This window comes from Hemicordylus capensis, chromosome 1 (assembly GCF_027244095.1).
Source record: "Hemicordylus capensis ecotype Gifberg chromosome 1, rHemCap1.1.pri, whole genome shotgun sequence".
Classification (NCBI taxonomy): domain Eukaryota; kingdom Metazoa; phylum Chordata; class Lepidosauria; order Squamata; family Cordylidae; genus Hemicordylus; species Hemicordylus capensis.
In genome coordinates, this window is record NC_069657.1 from 51,248,243 (window position 1) to 51,269,650 (window position 21,408).

General features: G+C 43.6%; 1 protein-coding gene across 5 annotated transcripts; it reads left to right on the forward strand.

Moving 5' to 3' along the window:
* Positions 1-878: 878 nt before the first annotated feature.
* Positions 879-21,408, forward strand: TRAPPC6B (trafficking protein particle complex subunit 6B). 5 transcript variants are annotated; one of them, XM_053287455.1, is made up of 7 exons: positions 879-924; positions 3,343-3,416; positions 15,999-16,066; positions 17,382-17,499; positions 19,464-19,547; positions 20,376-20,469; positions 21,312-21,408. In XM_053287455.1, exons 1-7 carry the CDS (start codon positions 894-896, stop codon positions 21,341-21,343), a joined length of 501 nt encoding a protein of 166 aa, XP_053143430.1. In that variant the 5' UTR covers positions 879-893; the 3' UTR covers positions 21,344-21,408. The 5 variants fall into 5 exon arrangements, with proteins under 5 accessions (XP_053143430.1, XP_053143431.1, XP_053143433.1 ...); XM_053287456.1 differs by lacking the exon at positions 879-924 and adding an exon at positions 1,350-1,389; XM_053287458.1 differs by lacking the exons at positions 879-924; positions 3,343-3,416 and adding an exon at positions 13,380-13,434.

A 21,408-nucleotide genomic window follows, 5' to 3' on the forward strand; every position in this document is an offset into this window, starting at 1 on the left:
CCCCTGAGGAGAATATCTTGCAGTGCTCACACATCAAGTCTCCCATTCAGATGCAACCAGGGCAGATCCTGCTTAGCTATGGGGACAAGTCATGCTTGCTACCACAAGACCAGCTCTCCTCTGGTCAGTAGTATTAACGTCCTCTCTGCCCTGTCACTGCCACAGAATAGGCTTTCAAAGGTGTGTTTGGTCGGAATGATCTTGAGTTTTCTGTCACAAGTATGCTAGCTGTCTTGCCTATAGTTTCTGCAAAAGGTGTCAGTAAAGTCACAACTCTGTTGTCAAATAAGAGGCTGTCAGAGAGCAAAGATATTGTGTGGGTCCCAGGCATTTGCACATTTTAATTATCCACAACGCCAGTGATCTTGTGACTACAGAAATCTCTCACAGCATTCTGGAATCCATGGTCAGGTCTACATCCCTGCAGATTTTGTGGGCCCCTGAAATCTGTGCCTTGACAAAGTTACCGTCTGATTGGTAACTACAGAAAAGAGAAGAATACATTCAGGAACAGTGGCAACCATTCCCATAGAGTCCATATTTTACAAGTGGTGTAAGAAGTTCTGAAGCTTCTGTGTGAAAAATTTGAACATGGGCCCCATCAGATATTTTCCCCATAGGAATCCATGGGAAACTCAAAAACATTAATGGCTCTGATAATTATCAGCACTCTCTCCAAACTAGAACTCCCAGAATAGGACTGGTATAAAACATGGAGTGCAGATAGGTGCCCACCAGCTATATTTCACTCCAGTCCTGAAGGATGACACTTTGTCCCCACCTCTGCAGGTGGCAATTATGACATTGCCTGTAGTTTCTCTATTATGATGTGATTGTCTCCTTGGTGATGGCTAAAGCTCCATCATCAAGCTTTGGCCATCAAGGTGTGGAGGATGCAGAAGAAGCAGCATCTCACAGGGGCAGGTTGGTTCTCCTCCTCCTATCACAATAATAGATGGGATAATAATGACAAAACAGCTGTGCTCCTTTTAAATATACAAATGAGTGGTAAGGCTGCCAGATAAGAAGTATCTTTTGGCTGCAGAACAAGAATTTTTAATGGCTGGAGGTGGTTTGAAACCTAGAGATCCAGCAGATGAGGCAAGTATTTTAGCATCTCTAAATGCCAAATCTTTAACTTCCTTTCTTTGGCTCCGTAAATAAGCTTTGCCAACACTTAATTCTAAAGATGGTAGGGGAACAGATGCTACACAGCCTGACAAAGTATCTTCACACAGACCAGCTTGAACAGGAAACTACAGACAAAAGGAAAACAATAAGACAAACCGTTTTGGGGATCATCTGGGTACAGCTACAAACATCATAGATTCCACCAAGTTTAAGAAAATAAATTCATAACAAACATGGTGACACAAGGAATGATGCAAGGTAAGGAATGTAACTTGTACTGTTTCAGAAAAGGGCAGAGGAGCAGCTAGGTAATTTTAGAGCCTGGACCTAATGGCCTTTGCACCCCAACCCCTGGCAAGATAAGCATCATCCCCCTAGGTACACACACCGTGACACACAGAGTATTTAACATGATTAACAGTAAAAATTAAATTAACCAGAAACCAGTATTGTTTCCTTTTTTCACATCTATTTCTATGACTCTGCTCCTTATTGAATTCCCATGTTTCCAGGTACCCTAAAACCTAGTTTCTATTTTCTACCACACAATCTTTTCCTAGTACTGCACAATAATGTTTCCAGATGTGTAAATTTATTTTGTTTATTCACCAGCAGTGTTCTCTCTAATTTATTTCATCTGTGTGCTGAATTAGTTATGTTCTGGGCAACAGTATCAAGGCAGTGTGTGCACACATGCATTCAGAGTGGGACCTTCCTGATTAAACCTGAGCGGGATCTAAAATTAACTAAGTGGACATAAAAAAAATGTGTGAGCGTATGCACATGCCTTAGAGGGAATACTGCTCACCAGCCATTTCACAGGTTTATATTTTTGATGGGGAAGGGGTTTGAAAAGAAGCTGGGACTGAGTACCAGTCATCCCCACCTCTTCCCACTACCAGAGCAACAAGAAAACAGGCAATACAAGTTGAAGCACCAGATCTCTCGGGATCTGGAGGACATTAAAGCGCTTCAATAAATACCTTCTGTGCCTGGGATCCAAACAGCCCCATGCGTGAACAGATTCAGAAAGCACTTCAGACCAGACACACGGATTTTGCCAGGGTTTTATTCTACCCGCTTCCCCCCAATAGCTGCTTCCTTCCCCTACACCACAAATGGATAGCCAGCACTTGACTTATTCAGTTTAGTAGTAGTACTCTTTCTTTGGACTGGTTTTCTTTCTTGCTGGTCTGGATGTGTGTGTGTCTGTCTGTGTGTTGTGTGACCGGCTGGCACTGCTTGGGGACCTCTGAAGACTCAGCCTCTAAGCAGAAAAGTTAGTCAGTGGCTGCCTGCCTCTCAGACTCTTATCTCGACTGCTCTTGTTGGGGCCCCTGGTCTCATGGTAGCTGCTGCTGGCAGTGCTGCTTTACTCATCTCGCTCTGCTCAGAGAGCTGTCACTCACCTCCTCCCTAGTTCATGCTGCTGGTGCTGCACCACGTGGCTCATGCTACTGCTGGGGAGGAGAGGACCCAGTCGGCATGGACTCTGATGCTGATGTATGCACAGTGCCACAGGCGCTGGAATGGCTGGGCCACAGAAGCTGCTGTTGGCTGCGGCTTTGCAGCCTTCTCAGCCTGGCCAGGCCCCACCGCCGTGCCTGAGCAGATTGGGTGACTGGCAGGAGGTTGGGAGCAGCACTCAGCAATCACTGCCCGTTGTGTGCGGCACAACTTGTGCTCAGCCACCTGGCATGGCACAGGCAGATCAGTGGCAGGGGGACATCCATGGCAGAATTTGCCCCCTCCCTCAAGGCCTGTGCAGCCCCAGACATCCGGCTGGAAGTCGGGGTGGGTGGGGGATGGCGCCGCTTGAAAAAGGGAAGTGAAAAACTTCAGATATTAACATCACCAGCACAGAGGTGAGTCCTTTATTACTAAATAAAGTAGCCATTTGGTTTTTGTCCTGGAGAATGAGGGCAACACCATCACAATGTGCTTTATTAGCAGAAAATGGCTTGTCTTGTAATGCATAATTTTCAATCACTTTAAGAATGCAACAAACTCATAACAAAAAGTTCTATGATATACATTATCGCACTGTTTCATCACAGACATGGAGGTATGTCCTTAAGAGGTAAGTCCTTTCTTGCCAAAGAAAATGGCTACTTGGTTTCTTTTCTGGCCTACTGGCCTTTTCAAACCAATCATAGAAGACTTATATGATGATTAAGCATTGATCTGACCATTTTTATTACTGTTTTGCAGAGTGCAAGGTAATTTTGCAGTTTACAAGGAACTACAATTTGTTCTCTCAAGAGAAAAAGAGATACTTCTCCAAGGTACGTAAAAATACACCTTTGTCTTGCATGGGAACAGACTTGGGTAGAGAACCGGGGGGGCGGGCAATCTTTCTTTGCCGGAAATGGCTTGGCTTGAAAAGCATAAAGCAATTAATGGTTTCCCACTGTTGGGAATTCTCTATGGTAAGTGAAACCCTTTTTCATCATAGCAGAGTGTACAGAGGCACAACACAGCGGAATTTGGTTAGGCATGTGAGTATGCTGAGAGTAAAATTACTTGGAGCCAGTTCATAGTTTCAAATCAATGTAAGGATTATTTATTAGAAAACTCCATTCTAGATAGGAAAGTGAGGAGATAGGATCTCTAATCTATCTATCTAGCTGGATGCAGAGGGATTCTGCATCTCTGCACACATAGTGCAGGGAGAGAGGAGCTTGTAGGTTGCAAGGGAGAAGGAAGGGAAGAAAAGGGAAGAGGCAGGAAGGAAGTCCCTGAAATTAGCAATCTACATATCAAAGGGATAGTGTCAAAGTAGTAGAGAAGGGATGACCAATGTCTTGACCCTCTAGCCCTCTGACTCACTAGTCTGTCTTCCTATGTCATTGAGACAAGAGGCAGCGCATAGTCCTTCACTTCCAACACCCACAAGCTAAGGAATAAACAACCTCATAACAAAAAGTCTGGTATGAGATAGGAATATCAAAATTGTTGCTTTGCTTCAGGACGTGTGAAACATCATCAGTGTGAAAATAAACCCTTAAGAAGTAAGTCCTTTATTGCTAAATAAAGAGCTTACTTCTTCCTGGAGGCAGTAATGGGCTGGATGAGAGATAGAAATTGAATCCAAATGTGGGGGATTGGAACTTGAGAGATGGCTTAGATCTGCCAGTCCTAGATGAGGTTACACTCCCCTAGAAAGATTGGATACGTAGCTTGGGAGCAGGGGCGCAGCAAGGTTGAACTGGGCCCAGAGATGATATTTTAAAATGGGCCCCCCACTCAAAGTCCAGGGCCTCCACACACCCCAGACCCCCAAGGATTTAAGTTTGATATTTCAAAATAAGTATGCTGCCTGGAAATACATTTCACTGAATACACACATGCACACTTCACAATATATAGTGATATACACTGAATACACTAGAAACACTAATTATTAAATGGGCCCCTCGCTGCAGATTAGCAAAGGAGACTTGCAACCATGCAGTGTGAGCCTATGTATGTTTTCTCAGAATTCTGAACAAATTCAGTAAAGTTTGATTCCGGGAGGTTTTTCACATGGGGCTTTTAAAGCCCTTTAGCACATATCTCCTCTGGAATGGAGGTGCTGCATTCACATGTTGCCCAGATTTACCCTGAAGTCCCTGCGAGTTATTGGGGAGCAGTTCACACGCAATTCAGGTTTTTCACTGCTCGTTAAGAGTGTAGCCTGATTTATATCTGGAGTAAAAAAAAAAATCACTATTTTGTGTTGGTTCTTTGGGACAACTTCAGTTTCGCAGTAAAGCCTCCCAGTAAACTTGCAGTAAAGCCTGCTGTGTGTAAAAGTCCCAGGTAAGTGTGTGGAGAATTGCAGCCTCAGGTAGCAAATCTAACCACATTTAGCTGGAAGTACATTTCACTGAAACCTAAAGGACTTACTAGCAAGGAAAGCATGTCTACTTAAAAATAAACTCCATTGCATTCAACTGTTTGAGATCCTTCCCTTGTAAATGCAGCATATAGGCTTGCACATGCTCAGGGATGTAAACCAAACCAAACTAATTTGTGCTCCCAGCATATTTTGCTCCCTATAGGAGACCAGTAAGTCCCACTGAAGCAAGGAATATAGGTGGGGAGAAATAGAGAAAAGAGTAAGAATTAGCACCATTCCTCAGGAGAAAAAGAGCGGGGGCGAGGGAGAATGAGGAATCTGTCTCTTCTTGGTAAAATGTTAAGATAGATGAGACATGCCAGGGCTCAAGGAGCTCCTGAAGTAACGCCCTCTGTCCTAAAAGTCATTCTCAAATCAGCATGTGCAGGATCTCCTTAACATTTCATATCATTACATACTGACTGATGACATACAGTGTAAATATTGTGAGTGAGGTTTTTGGACATGCCTAACCAGTGTGGCATTTCTAAAGAAAAATACAATAAAATAAAAACACAACACATGTTTCACAGTTCTCACTCAGACCTTCTGGGTTGCAAAACAACTTAAACATAAGTGCATTTATGAATGAATGAATGAATGAATGAATGAATGAATGAATGAATGAATAAATAAATAAATAAAACATTGTTTGTTACAGAAGTTTTTGTAATTTTCTGCCATGAAACAAGCCACTTATAGGACTTTTTAGATAGTTAAAAAAACAACAACAACAACTCAGCAAGTTTTCCAGTCTGTTTCAAATTAAATATTCAGAGACTTCTCAGTCTCTCCCCTCATCCATATCAAAGCCCTACAGCAAGCAAGTAGGTCCCTATATATGGCAGGGGGTAACCACAAAAAGGAATTCACATTCTATCTCAATTACTGTGGTGGATAAGGGCAGCCAGTGCTGATCACTCTGCCGGCCTCCTTCCTTCCTTCTTTGGGGCCTGCCGGCACTTGAGTTCAGGTTTCAGGGAGATCTGCATGGAGGCTTCTCTGGAAGCCCCACCCACCCGCCAATCAGCTGAGAGGCAGAGAGAGAAGGAGCTCTAGCAGCTTGTAGGCTGCTTAGATTGCCAGCCAGGAGGGCAAGCAGGAGAGAGGGTGAACAGGGCAAGTGGCTGAGGGGCCTTGGGGCTGGGCAGGTGGGCAATGGGGAGTCATGTGACATGTCTCTGGAGGGCCCTTTGAAGCAGTGGGGCCCCCAGACAACTGTCTTCCCTTGCCCGATTATAGTTCCGCCCATGCTTGGGAGTGCTCCTGGATTCAGGAATCTCTCTGGTTTTTCAGGTTGAGGCAGTGGCCAGGAGCGCTTTTAATCAGTTTTGACCAATACATCAGCTACACCATTTTCTGGAGGTAAATCTCCTTAAAACAGTGGTGCATATGCTGGTAATCTCCAGGCTTGACTACTGTAATGCACTTTACGTAGGGCTGCCTTTGTAAGTCGTCTGGAAATGACAATTGGTATAGAATGCAGCAGCCAGACTGGTCGCTGGGATAACACAGATTCTGAAAGAACCATGCAAACTGCACTGGCCGCCAGTATATTTCTGAGCGAAATATGAAGTGCTGGCTATTACCTATAAATCCATTAATGGCTTGGGTCCAGGGTACTTGAGAGTGCCTTTTTGTCATGAACCAAGCCACCTATTAAGATGATGTAGGGAGGTCCGGTTACGGCTGCCATCGGCTTGTTTTGTGGCGACTCGGGACTGGGCCTTCTCTGTGGCTGCCTCAGGGCTTTGGAATATGCTCCCTGTTGAAATAAGATTTAGAAAGATTTAGATAAGATTTAGATTTAAATTTTTTCTAAATTTAGAAAATTTTAGAAAGGCCCTTGTTGGGATGCCATGTTACCTGGTTGCCTGTGTGGCCCTGTGGAGTCTGAAGAAGGGCGTGGCATCCCTCCTGTGGGGCTTTTGACACCGACTTAATGGCACTTAATCAATCAATCAATCAATCAATCAATCAAATTGCTTTGGGAACTTTTGTTGACGTCTTCTTCATCTGCTCTCTCTGCATGGTGATTTTCTATGAAGGACAGCAATTATACAACCTGCAGGACACCCGTCAGCCATTGTAGTGGGAAAGCGGCTGAGGGAGCACTTGCTTATGGTTCTTGCTCACATGCCCAGGGTAACCCCGACGGTCACTTTTGGGGTCATGAAGGAATATTTCTCTATGGTGGATTGGCCAAGAGATCCTGGAGCGTTTTTGTCTGGGCATCCAGCAGGAGTCACTTGCTAGATATTTCAGATATCATAAAAATATCTTTAAAATAGGGGTTCTCACATTCAGCTCCCCAGATGTTGGACTACTACAACTCCCATCATCAGCCATAATTGCCAAGGGACATTGTAGTTGGGGGTGATAGAAATTGTACTTCAAGAACATCAGGAGACACAGCTTTGAGAACCCTTGCAATAAATGATATTTATGTTTAAAAAATCAACTTTCCACAAAACTTCTTTTTGTCTCCTTTATCTTTTTTTACTGATATATTGAGTACAAATTCTGAATTTGTCCACACCAAAGATTTAACCCTCATTCTGAATCATGAAACTTTATTCACAAATAGGACATCTTACTCCTGAGTAGTTCCGTTGGTTTCATTGGAAGCCCCATTCATTTCCAGACCACAAAACCTGCAATCTATATATTTAATTCTCCTGGGTGTGCCAGGGAAAAATGCGTCCCGGCAGCCCAGCTGATTGGCTGGGCTGCGGGGGCGCCTGATTGGCTGGCGCACCCAGGAGTGCCCGCTGGCGGCAGCAGCTGCGGCGGCACTCGGCCTGCGGTGGGGGCCAGGCCGCGGCAGCGGCGGGCCCCAGCCCGGCCGCAGATGTGAGGCGGTGGGGGCGGCCCGGCCCGGCCCGGCGTTGGTGGCGGCGGGACTCGGCCCGCCCGCGCAGATGTTCTGCGCCCGGGCCCACTAGTAATAGTATATTTCACTTCAGGAGAGTGCAGTGATGACCCCCCACCCCAAGCATGATGCTCTGTGCAACTCACAGCAACTATAACTCCTCCAACAACCAGGACATTAGTACCCATGGACAAATACGCCTAGTGACTGTGCATGGGAAGCACCAGACATATGAGCCCTTTTACCCTCTGATTCACACTGTTGCTGTCTGCCACTCTTTTCTAAGGGATGCCTTTTGCTGTGAAGATGTAGCCCTTAAATTCAGAATAGCAGAGTCTTGTAGAATATCATGGGTATATTCAGAGCATTACAAATCCAAGTTGCTTTACTAAACAAGTATTTTATTTCTAACAACTTTTGTTTTTATAATTGTGATCTGATTGCCATTCAAACTGATCCTCTTGTCTGGCCACAACAGCTGCAGTTGCACTGTGTTATGGGCAATAGTGTTTGTAGGCAATAGCAATTCAATGACAGAAATAATGTAGAAATAATCATTTCAGGAGTAGTATCAACTATTTCCACACATAACCTGTGACTGTTATTCAGCTACTCTGCCAACTATGGCATAATCATAGACAGCACTCTTTGCAACTGTGCATGTATGGCAAGCATTACTCATGCAAGCAACAACATAATGACTGCATGGCTGGAAATAGCCATTTGTCCCCACTCCAAAAGAAAGGGGATATTGCAAGCTTTTATTATTTATTTATTTACACAGTCAGACAGGTGTTATTGACTGGTTTGTTTTAGCCAGACATCAAGTCCTTCCCAAGAACCTGGGATGGCTGAATTTTATTGTCAGTGTTGTTGCTGTTGCTATAGACATCATCGCAGAATATAGGCTGTTCCCAGTAAAGTTGCTTTTTGTAATTGGCTGATGGTGGTTTCTGTGGCCCCTATGGTGTTGAAGTGCTCTTCAAGGTCTTTTGGAACTGCACCCAGGGCGCCAATGAACACTGGGATTATTTTGGTCTTCTGCCAGTCTTTCAATATCAATTTGTAGATCTTTGTATTTGGTGATTTTTTCTATTTATTTTTCTTCTATTCTGCTATCGCCTGGTATTGCTATGTTGATTATTTTAACTTGCTTTTCTTTCTTCTCGACTACAGTTATATCTAGTGTATTGTGTGGCAGATGTTTGTCTGTTTGTAGTCGGAAGTCCCATAATATTTTTACATCTTCATTTTCTTCAACTTTTTCAGTTTTATGGTCCCACCAATTTTTGGCTACAGGTAGCTTATATTTTTTGCAGATGTTCCAGTGTATCATCCCTGCTACCTTGTCATGCCTTTGTTTGTAGTCAGTCTGTGCGATCTTTTTCCAACAGCTGATTAAGTGGTCCACCGTTTCATCTGCTTCTTTACAAAGGCGGCACTTGCTGTTTGTTGTTGACTTTTCTACTTTTGCTCTTATTGCATTTGTTCTTAGAGCCTGTTCTTGTGCAGCCAGTATTAAACCCTCTGTTTCTTTCTTCAAGTTGTCATTCTTAAGCCATTGCCAGGTCTTGGTGATGTCTGATTTTCCACTTATATTGTGCAAATATTGACCATGTAGTGGCTTATTTCTCCATTTTTCTGCTCGGTTCTTGACTTGTTCTTTCTTGTAGGCCTGCTTTGTTTCATTGGTGTGGAATAGTTTCGTGTTATTGACCATTTTAAGTGCATCTTCTTCACTGTCCTTGATATATTCTTCAAGGCCTCTTTTCTTCTCCTCTGCTGTTTGATGGACTTGCAACATTCCTCTTCCACCTGAGCTGCGAGGGAGGTATAGCCTATCTACATCACTGCGGGGGTGCAGAGCATGATTGATGGTCATGATTTTCCTGGTTTTATGATCTAGCGTCTCTAGCTCTGCCTGGGTCCAGTCTATTATTCCTGCAGTGTATCTGATAACAGGTATAGCCCTGGTGTTTATGGCGTGTATGGTGTTCCCCCCATTGAGTTTGGACTTGAGGATTTTTCTAACTCTCCTGATATATTCACGTCCAATTTTTCTTTTAACTTCAGTGTGTGTGATGTTATCAGCCTGGAGAATACCCAAGAATTTGTAATGTTCTTTCTCTTCCAGGTTCTTGATGTTGCTTCCATTGGACAGTTCTATTCCTTCTGTTTTTGTTATTTTCCCTCTGTTCATTATTAATGCAACACACTTGTCTAGTGCAAACTCCATTGCTATATTGCTACTGAATATACGGACAGTGTTTAGCAGTGATTCAGTTTCTGACTGGGACTTTCCATACAGCTTCAGATCGTCCATGTACAGCAGATGTTTATTTTACTTGATGTTTTAGATGTTTGGTATCCGAGGCCTGTTTTGTTTAGTATTTGTGAAAGTGGGGTCATGGCGATTACAAACAACAGAGGGGATAGTGAGTCCCCTTGGAAAATGCCTCTTCTAATGCTAACCTGTCCAAGTGTCTCGCCATTGATTGTTAACTGTGTACTCCACATGCTCATTGCTTTTTTTTATAAATATCCGAATGTTTTTGCTGACACCAGTTGTTTCTAAACATTTTAGTATCCACGTGTGAGGCAATGAATCGAAGGCTTTCTTGTAGTCAATCCATGCAACACTTAGATTTGTTTTTCTTCTCTTGTAATTTTCTAAAATCATTTTGTCACTCAGCAGCTGGTCTTTTGTGCCTCTGGTGTTTGGGCAATTTCCTTTCTGTTCAACTGGAAGCTGTTTGTTAGTTAAGTGCTGCATCACTTCACATGCTATTATTCCAGTTAATAATTTGAACATGGTTGGCAGGCAGGTTATCGGTCTATAATTACTTGGGACTGCACCTTTTGCTGGGTCTTTCATTATGAGATGAGTTTCCCCAGTTGTTAGCCATTGTTCAATATCACCTCCTTGCAAAATGTGATTGAACTGTTTTGATAGTTGTTTATGAAGGCTTGTTAGGTGTTTAAGCCAAAAGCCATGCAGTTCATCGTCGCCTGGAGCAGTCCAATTTTTAATTTTCTTTGCTCTTTCACTGATTAATTCTGGTGTTATTATTAGATCTTGCATTTGTTGGTTACATTTTTTGACCTCTTTCCTCCAGCCTGCTTTTTTATTATAATCTATTCGATTGTCCCATAATTTCCCCAAGAATTGCACTGTTTCTTCTTTATTTGGTGTTTCTAGGTTTCTTGCAGTTTCTCCTTCTATGCTTTGGTAGAAACGTTTCTGATTCGACTGGAATTGGAGATTCTGCTTGTGTTATGTAATTCTGGCTTCATATCTGCTAATCTTCTTTGACGTCAATGCTGCACTTGCAGAAATAACAACAAATAATTTGCAAGAAACAAACCAACTAATGTACAGTGCAGCAACAATAACACAACAGCTCGGATATAAGACCAGTGGACCTGTCAAAAAAGAAAGTAGTATATCACCTAAATGGAAGATTAGAGTGGTGTACTATATACTTAGGTTTCTCCTCACAGCAACCCTGTGAAGTAGGTTAGGCTGAGAGAGAAGTGACTGGTCCAGAGTAATCTGTGAGCTGTGTTCCAATCATCCATTCATATGGGCCTCATACTTTGCTGTTGGACTAGTTGTAAGCCTGCCATTAATGTGGTGCAGGGGCATAGCAAGGTTGGAGTGGGTCCAGAGACAAGATTTTAAAATGCCCCCCTATATATACATACACACACATATACATATATATATAACCTATGTGCCACAATAGAACATCATCCTAAATTATTTTTTAAAAGATTTTGTAAATTGTGGACGATGCAAGTCTTTTGATGGTACTAGAGAAAGACATGCTGTTCTGGTAGCTCCAGGTCTTAACACGCACATCAAGTTTGGAGGATGAATACAACTGAAGGAAGCCTGGGTGGGTGTGCAGCTGGGAGAGTCAGTCATGTGACTTGCCTCTGGGGGCCCCCCAAGGCAGTGGGCCCCCAGACAACTGTCTCCCCTTGCCCTGTTATAGTTACGCCCCTGATGTGGTGTGTGTGTTCACTGAGGCTCTGCTTTGCTATATTGGTGTGATTGAACAAACACTTGTTTGTACAGCATTGTGCCAACTAAAAAATCATTCTAAATTATGTGATGATGGAGAATAGCATGCCAAGTAAGTCGTTCACTCCTCCATCCTTTCCACTTCAGTCACTTCTGTCTTTGTGCTAAACAGGTAACTGTAGTGGGCATAGTTGTGCAGCCTAAAAGTCTTGTGTTGGCCAAGTCAATGTATAGTTCACTGTGTGAATGCAAACATTAATTTGCTTTGCTATGCCAGTACAAGGAGACTTCTGTGTGATCCTTTCTGCACTTGGTGGATGACATGACTGCAGTATCAAGGAAATGACTATTTGATTTATTGTTTACCCCACAATTGTTTGCCACATGGCTACAATTCTATGTATAGTACTAGCCACCCGATCTAATGCAGAGTGCTGAAGTGTGCTGACAGTAATTGCCAGGTTAGAATTCCATACACTGCTCTGAGCTGAGCTCCTCAGAGGATGAGTAAGATGCAAATGAAACATATAGTGTATGTTATTTATTTGATAGAGACTTAATCATCTGCAGCAGAGGTGAGCAGACTTCTGGCTTGTGGGATCTCCTGTGGTTTTTTTAAATCTAAAACTCCAAGGTCCACCAACTGGAGTCAGGTCCAAAATAGTGGCTCAAGGGGGCAGACCAACACTTAGAAGGAAGGGAAAGGATGCCTCAGTGCCTATGCTTAGTTCAGGAATGTTTTCAGTGTCAGGACTAGCAGTTATTTCACATACAAATACATTCCTGGATTTCTTCCCCACTCCCAGTTTTCTTCGTTTCAGCAGCCTAATTCCAGTGGAGGGGGGGCATTGTTATTGTTGCTATTAAACAAGGAGTTAGCACGCCTTGAAATCTACTTGTAGATTTTGATTCACCATCTGTCTACTCTTTATTATTATTATTATTATTATTATTATTATTTTTACATTTATATCCCACTCTTCCTCCAAGGAGCCCAGAGCAGTGTAGTACATACTTGAGTTTCTGGTTCACAACAACCCTGTGAAGTAGGTTAGGCTGAGAGAGAAGTGGCTGGCCCAGAGTCACCCAGCTAGTTTCATGGCTGAATGGGGATTTGAACTCAGGTCTCCCCGGTCCTAGTCCAGCCCTCTAACCACAACACCACGCTGGCTTGATCTGTGGTCTTAATATGGAAGTATCCTGTTACAAATCACTACAATCTTTAACGTTTATTTATATACATATAAAATTACATGCATTATCTTATCGTAATGTTGCACACACAAGCCTTCTTTGAGGTAGATCATGATTGTCTTTCCATAATGCAGAATGAGGCTGGGACCCTAGAAGAATGGTGAGCGCGTGGCGGACGTAACAATAGAAAGGACGACTTTTGCAATTCGTCATAGCTCACTTGTACTCAGTACATCATACCGGCTGACTAGCAAACGCTATATTAGTCTGTCCGCTCATCACGATGGTTTTAGGCGCTTCTGTCTCTGCCTAGGATCCGGCGGCCCTAACGTAAGCCACGTGAATCTTCCTATGCTATGTACCTTGGGAGTAAGTCGCATTGAGCTAGACGGGCTCGAGCTGCACGAGAGATGACTTCAGGGCTTTTGCGTCCACAAAGCCAACCACAGGCTTGATTACACAGCACGCAGCCCCCAATTCTCTCCGTGTCTCTGAGCAAGCCCCAGTGTGTATTCATTATTGGGGCTTATTCCCACAAGCGCGCACAGGACGGCGAACCAAAGCACCTCCTCTTCTCCTCGCTGCTGCGCACACCCAGCACTCCTCCCAGCCCAGGCAGCTTCCTAAAGGCTCCTCCTCCTCTCATATTCCGGGACTACGGAACAACTAAGGCGGGGACTGGCGGGAGCTCCGCCCCAGAAACCTCCGCGGCCGCCGGTTGCCTTGACAGCTCCGCCTCGGGATTTAAGGGGGCATTAGATTGGCCTTGTTCGGGACAAGAGGGAGGAAGAGAGAGAGAGGTGAGCCTTGCGCTTTTTCTCCAGCCGCCCGGGAGCAGCCCGGCATGAACAAATCGGAGATGGCGGACGAGGCGCTCTTCCTGTTGTTGCACAACGAGATGGTGTCTGGGCTGTACCGCGCCGCGGAGCAGGGCGACGGGGTGAGTGAGGGTTGCTCCTTGGGAGGAAGGAGTCTGGCGCTGCCTCCCTGCTGTAGGGAGGAAAGGCGGATCTCCTGCGGGCTGCGGTGACAGCACAAGCTCTGGGCTGAGGAGGGTCCCTCTCGGTTGTTGTGATGAAGCTTCTCTAAGTCCTCCCCACCCCCTCGCCATAATGGACGGCTCTTATTTCAGAAAATCTGCTGCCCCAAGCTGCCTGCCTGCCTGCCTCTCTCCACCGCTGGGTGATCTGTTGGGAGTGCGTGATGCAGGTGTTTCTTCTTGGCATCGACGACGATGGCCCAGCAGGTCGGACCTCGTAATCAGTCCTCCAGATAGGCTTCGTGATTGGCACGTCTAGTGATTACTAGAGGTCTCCTTGACCGTGTTTATTGTTCTCTGTGGCTCTGAACATGCAGAGTAACTGGGCAGCTTGGATAGTGGGAATGGGGAAGATTTAATAACTGGTTAGCAATTAGTCCCTCTGATTGCACAGGCAGGGGCTCCATTTCTATTTTTATTCATATAGAATTCTCTTTTTTTGTGGGGGGAGAGGTTTTCCTACAGCCATATGGCTTTATTTTACCAGTAAACTGATTCCTTGATTCTTGTTCTTGTAAGCTTCCCTGTCACTTCTGCTTTTGCTAGACTACACTGTAATCTGAATGTCAGAAACTATTGTGTACTGCTCCTGGAGGCAATGCCCAGAAGGCCACCAAATGAGGCTGGCTTCCCTGCTTACTGAGCAAAGAGGCACCTTTTAAAAGTGGTGACTCTCTTTATTTTGTTGTTGTTGTTGTACCTGCCATATCTATCCCCAGCACAGCATCCTTTCAGTGGCTATTGCTGGTATCTAGCTTATGTTTCTTTTTAAAATGGTGAGTTCTTTGTGGACAGGGAGCCATTTTATTTCTTTATATCTATGCAAACCACTTTGGGAACTTTTGCTGAAAAGCCGTATATACATATTAGTAGTGTGTGACAATTTGTAGGAAATGGTTTCACTTTTGCAGTGCAGGTATGTCAATTGAGGACAGGCTGCTCCAACAAGTAAATGATTGTCATACAGTTGGCTGCGAAGAGCCTTCAGTAACAGACTGTATCCTGACTAGTAGATCTATAAAGAGAAGATGTTTCACTTGCACAAGGGGTATTTTTTTTTAACTGATTCTCTTGCAGCCCCCTTAAAATATGTCTCTGAGGGTTGGTGGAACCTCAAGAGCAGATTTGGCAGGAGGTGGGGGGATCCAAAGGGCAGCAGAGAGAAGTGGGGGAGGGGAGAGGGAGGGGCAGGGCTGTCCTTAGAGAGCCCTGGCGGGGTGTGGGGCCCAGGGCAAATCACAGTGTGGGGCCCCCTTCCAGTTAATTCTAATGGTGGTTAAAAGAGTGGGGCCTGGGGTGGTCACCCTGCTTGCCATGCCCTGGGGAAGGGTCAAGAATAACCCCTTTCCCTTTGCATGAGTGAGAACTCTATTTGTTGAACTACTAGACAGTATGACTGTAATAATGGAGGGATACATCTCATGAAGTGATCCTTGGTATACTAATAGAGTAAATCTCTACTGCCTTTGCAGAAGTGTTGAAGGAAATGCAGGAGTGGTCAAATGCCAGGCCTCCAAAGAGTGACTGTCCTCCTAACTCAAACCATGGTAGTCCTCTTGAAATTAAGTCCTCTTTTAGGTTGATTCCTCTGAGTCGTAATGAGTAACTTAGTCTGGATGTCAGCTGACAGTTTTATTGGCATAAAGGGGGGAATGCATACATGTTTCTTGCCCCAAATGCACAATGCTTCCATGTTAAGTTTTTTTCTGGCAACTGTTGCTGTTACACCACAAAACTGATTAGGCAATAGAGAATTGTGGAAGGAGATACTTTTAAAAAGATTTGTATAAGCTACTGGAGTTTGTGGAGTGTGTTTATACATTTGCTACAAGATTGTCATTTTTGTACCTTCCAGGAAAATGGACGATGCATCACAAAGCTGGAAAACATGGGCTTTAGAGTAGGACAGGGTTTAATTGAAAGGTAAGTGGAATGTTGTACTTTTCTCTTGATATAGCCTTTGCCTTTGGAAAGGAAAGATTGTGCCATCGAGTCAGTGTCAACTCCTGGTGACCACAGAGCCATGTGGTTTCTTGGTAGAATACAGGAGGGGTTTACCATTGCCTTATGATCATTATCATCATTATGAGATGATGCCTTTCAGCATCTTCCTGTACGCTGCTGCCCGACATAGGCATTTCCCATAGTCTTGGAAACATACCAGCAGGGATTCGAACCAGCAACCACTTGTTCCCTAGGCAAGTTGCTTCCCCGCTGCACCATTAGGTGCCTTTAGAGTAGGAACTACTCCAGCACCTTTCCTAAAGTCCTCTAGGAACATCTTGTGAATTCAGCTAATCACATGAGACTCAGAAAGAAAAAGATAATAGCATCTCGGGTGAGGGTGCATTTTTATTAAGACTGCAGCATGAGGAAAAGGGCTAAACAGCTTTCCTTGCTGCAGTCTTGATCCTGATTATCCCCTGCTGTTATTTACAGTTAAAATGTTAAAAAGTGAAGTGCAAGAGTCAATGATGCGATTAACTAGTTTGGTCCCTAGGTAAAAATAGAATATATATTAGTGCAATGGAACTTTGATTAGAGAAAAAGATGCATGCGCTTAGTTAACTGACTTGCAATAACATGTGGTGTATGGATAGGACACATAATGAAAATCAGATGCATGTAATTTAACAAAAGTGTTCTCTGTAAAGCTCTATGGAGAAAGTGCTGGGAAGAATTAGGCTTCCCAGTTCTCCTTGAATACCTTCTAGGATGGCTCTGGTGCCTAAAAGGGCTGTTTCCCTTAGCCCCAGCAACACTAGGAAAAGTTCATCCTTGCATAGTGAGAACAGTCACCTCTGTGCAATGCCAGGGGGCTGTGCAGAGTATTTGGCTTCAGTCGGAGCTTTGCATGGGCCTAGTACATAGATCATATACTAGGAACAGTAAAGTAAGTTGAAATTTGATACAGAAATGTATATTGTATATATTTCCGTTTTTATCAAAATTCCTGTCTTCTCCAAAATAAGCTGGGGGGCTCCCCCTGGGTGCTGGACTAGGACCGGGGAGACCTGAGTTCAAATCCCCATTCAGCCATGAAACTAGCTGGGTGACTCTGGACCAGTCACTTCTCTCTCAGCCTAACCTACTTCACAGGGTTGTTGTGAAAAAGAAACTCAAGTATGTAGTACACCGCTCTGGGCTCCTTGGAGGAAGAGTGGGATATAAATGTAAAAATAATAATAATAAAATTGGGGGGAGTTTGACATCTTTGTTTTGGGTTGCTTTCTCCTAGATTTACCAAAGATACAGCCAGATTCAAAGATGAATTAGATATAATGAAATTTATCTGCAAAGATTTCTGGACTACCGTATTCAAAAAGCAAATTGATAACCTCCGGACCAACCATCAGGTATTTATACTGTAAGAATGCTTTATAAATTCAGTAGTCAGCCATGCTGCCTAGCAGTGCTAACATGCTGCATAGAGGAATGCTATAACTATATTTAAACCCAGAGGCTCACATACCAATCGGTGAGCTGCCGGTTTAAGTGACAGGCATGCTTGCTATTTCTGTGGCAGTTTAAACCCCTTCACCAGTGGTGGGCACCACAGGGGCGGGGTGCGGCAAGATCCCACTGTGGTGGGGGATCAGCTCCACCATTCAGCTGGCGGAGGCCAGCTGAGTGGTGGAACCGATTCCCGCACTGCAGTGGGTGCTGGGCCTCCCCCCCCCCCCGCCTGCCGATGCCCACACCAGCTGCCACTACCCTCCACTATGGCTTGAAAAGCGGGGAGGCTCTGTGTCTACTAAGGAGTGTATCCTCATTATTATAGCTGGGGGTTATGGGAGTTGTAGTTCAGCAGCATCTGGAGAGCCATATGTTGCCTTCCCGTCTTAGTAGGCATGGAGCCTCCCTGTCTTCAGAAGCTCTGCCGGTGGGGTTTAAAGTGCCGTAGAAGCAGTGAGCATACCTGTTGTCTAGACAGGTGGTTTACTGTGCAGTATGAGCCTCTGATCCTATGTGCAATAAAACTAATTGGGATCTAAGCTGTTGTATGCTATCAGTAGCTCCTTCTTGATGGTTCCACTTTAAACTGCAAATAACGATAAGCTCTTCTCTATTAAATAAACAAACTTTTAAGAAAATTCTCAGCACATAGGAAACTAGCATGTTGAGGGAAAGGGACCCCAACTTGTGATCTAAATTAAGGAAGAGCTTCAGCAGTATCAGGGACAGTTTCCCATGTACTTAAATCTCCCCTTGAGCAGGGATACGTCCACATGGTGATTTATTCCATCTTCACTGACAGTTTCCACAGGCAATGTTAGGAACATAGGAAGCTGCCTTATACTCAGTATTGTCTTCACAGCCTGGCAGCGGCTTCTCCAAGATTGCAGGCAGGAATCTCTCTCAGCCCTATCTTGGAAATGCCAGGGAAGGAACCTGAAACCTTCTGCTCTTCCCAGAGGGGAATATCTTACAGTGCTCACATGTGGTCTCCCATTCAAATGCAACCAGGGTGGACCCTGCTTAGCTAAGGGGACAAGTCATGCTTGCTACCACAAGACCAGCTCTCCTCTCCCTTCCCTTTAGGGAAATATGTTTCAGCACTCACATGTGGTCTCCCATCCAAATGTAAACCAAGGCTTGGCAAAAAGCCAAAACTAACTCTGCTTGGCAAAACATGAATGATGAACCCTTCCCACCTCCCCATGGCTTTAGGGAGACGCCTTCTCTATCATTTAACTGACATTTTTTAGCTTGCAAAGCTGCTGTCTGCAGAGTTCAGTAGTCCATACAGTTCGGTATTGCCAACTCCGATTGGCAATATTTAGGGTCAGGCCTCACCCAAGGAGAATGTAAGAGGGGAGATCAAACTGAATTTCTTTTTCCTGCACGGAAGACAACAAGCAGGCTGGGAGATGCACTGTGCATTTTGCATCACACACACTAGAAATATGGTAATTCCCTACATGTGGATGAACTGATTGCCACTGATAACAGATATCAGATGGATTAGGGAGTACTTGTGATGTAGATGTGGAAGCAAAAGTGATGAGGTGATCAGAGAGAGAGTGTGTATGGAGAGAGAGAGTGTGTGTGGAGAGTGTGTGTGTGTGTGTGTGTGGGGGTGCGTTCTCATGATCCTCAATAGTTTAGGATACACTTGGCCATCTTGCTCAGTATTGCTGACACTGACACTGAGTATTGCAGCTTCTCCGTTTCAGGCTGGGGTTCTCCTAGCCCTACCTGGATACGCTGCCATTAAATAAACCTGGGGCATTCAAAAAAGTTTGGATGTACACAAAATCAATTCTAATAGTTTTGTATTTAAAAAAAACATTCTGGCGATGGTGATCCATTTCTGCAGGGAATCTATGTGCTTCAGGACAACAAATTCCGCCTCCTGACTCAGATGTCTGCTGGAAAACAGTATTTGGAACATGCCCCTAAAGTATGTATCATGATCATAGTTTCAAATCCAAGAATCTTTTTTGAGTTGTAACTTTTAACTGTGTGTGTCTGTTGAAGGGAGGGATCATGGGGTTGGATCACAGGTTCCATCGCCTCCATGCACATGATGTCTATGGGCTGGATATCCTGTATGGACCAGGGCCTGTGTGCATATTGCATAATTTGTACACTGCATTTGTACTCTATATGAAATTGGATTGTTGCAAATTTGGCAGATAAACATTAGATGGAAAACCTACTTCATACCTTGGCAGCTCTGTGCAATTAATCGTACATTGGTTGTTGGAGCCATATCTTTGTGTACATGCTTGAATAAAAGGATTACACTTGAAACATTTACTTAAAGGATCTAGTATCTATTTCTTGCATGAATAAAGACGTCATCTTATGATTCAGTGGATATATGAGGGGCGTGGGTCTATTTGCATGGTATACAAGATCTGACCCAACACCATAAAGCAGAAATATAGTCCTCTTTAGCCATTTCTTAAGTAGATTGAGGTACTACATGATTCAGCTTTTAAAAAATAAACACTTAATATTTAACTTTCTTCATCAAAGTTATATCAGTTTCCTAATGTAAGCAAGAAGCATGGGTTTAAAGAACTTCTGTCATGTGAGAGTGACCATGCCTGTGAAATGGCAACTCTCATGCAGCACAGTGTGCCACCCATGGAAGGGCTGGGCACATGCACAATCTGTTGTTCATCCCTAAATCCTCGCATCTAGTGAACTTGGAACTTTCCATAGTTAGTGTGCTGTATGTCATAATTTCATTTTGATTATTGATCTAATTTTATTTTTTTAGTATTTAGCATTTACTTGTGGATTAATCAGAGGTGCTTTATCAAACTTGGGAATAAAGAGTATTGTGACTGCTGAAGTCTCGGCAATGCCTGCATGTAAGTACATGTTGCATATACTGTCTCTCTTCTACTTTAGCAAACAGTTCAGTACATAATATATAACTCATAATGTAACTCATAATATATAAGTAGTGAGAAGGGATTATTAGCACCTGCAAAATTCTGAAAATTACTGATTGTAAAAAGCAGGGTGATCAATAGGGAAAACATGTGAAAGGTGGCAATTATGCTTGTTTTGTACTTTTCTACCTGGAGATCTATTGGACCAGACTTTGCTCTAGCTCCACTGATATTTTGAAGTTATAATGCAGAGATGGCTTTTTATGACTAAAGTGAGCCAAATATGGTTACAGCTTGGGGAATGCAAGAGCGGCTGCTGAGACTCTGCATCCTCCCACAGATAAACTAGAGCTGACTTAGTTTATATTGTCTTATCTGAGACAACATTGATATCCAAGTGATAATGCAATCTCCAGAGATGAGTTAAGGCTTTGGGTTAAAATGAATTGGCATAAGACTATAATCCTGAGCATTCCAACCCAGTTTGGCAGACTTTAACACAAATGCTGATTGTTGCACTTTAAAACCTGTCTTTCAAATGTGTATACTACTTATGCTGTCAAACATGTCTAAAATCTAGTTGTTACGGAATGTGTAACTAATCCATTGATGTCGAGACCTAACTTTAAACTGCTCTTTTTCTTAAAAACAAACAGAACCCAACTAAAAACCAGATTATCAAAGACTAGATCTGGTATGGTTAAATCTAGCTAGCTGTATTTTCAAGGAATATAGTATAGAGCCAAGTAATTGAACTCAAACAGTTGCTTTTTCTAGATAAAACTGATATTCTAAAACTTCTTTTTCTTCTTTGGCAGGCAAATTTCAGGTGATGATACAGAAGATATAGGACATGTATAGAAACAATATTATGCTCTGTAAAATTGCAAAATAAAATGTATATTTTATTTATAA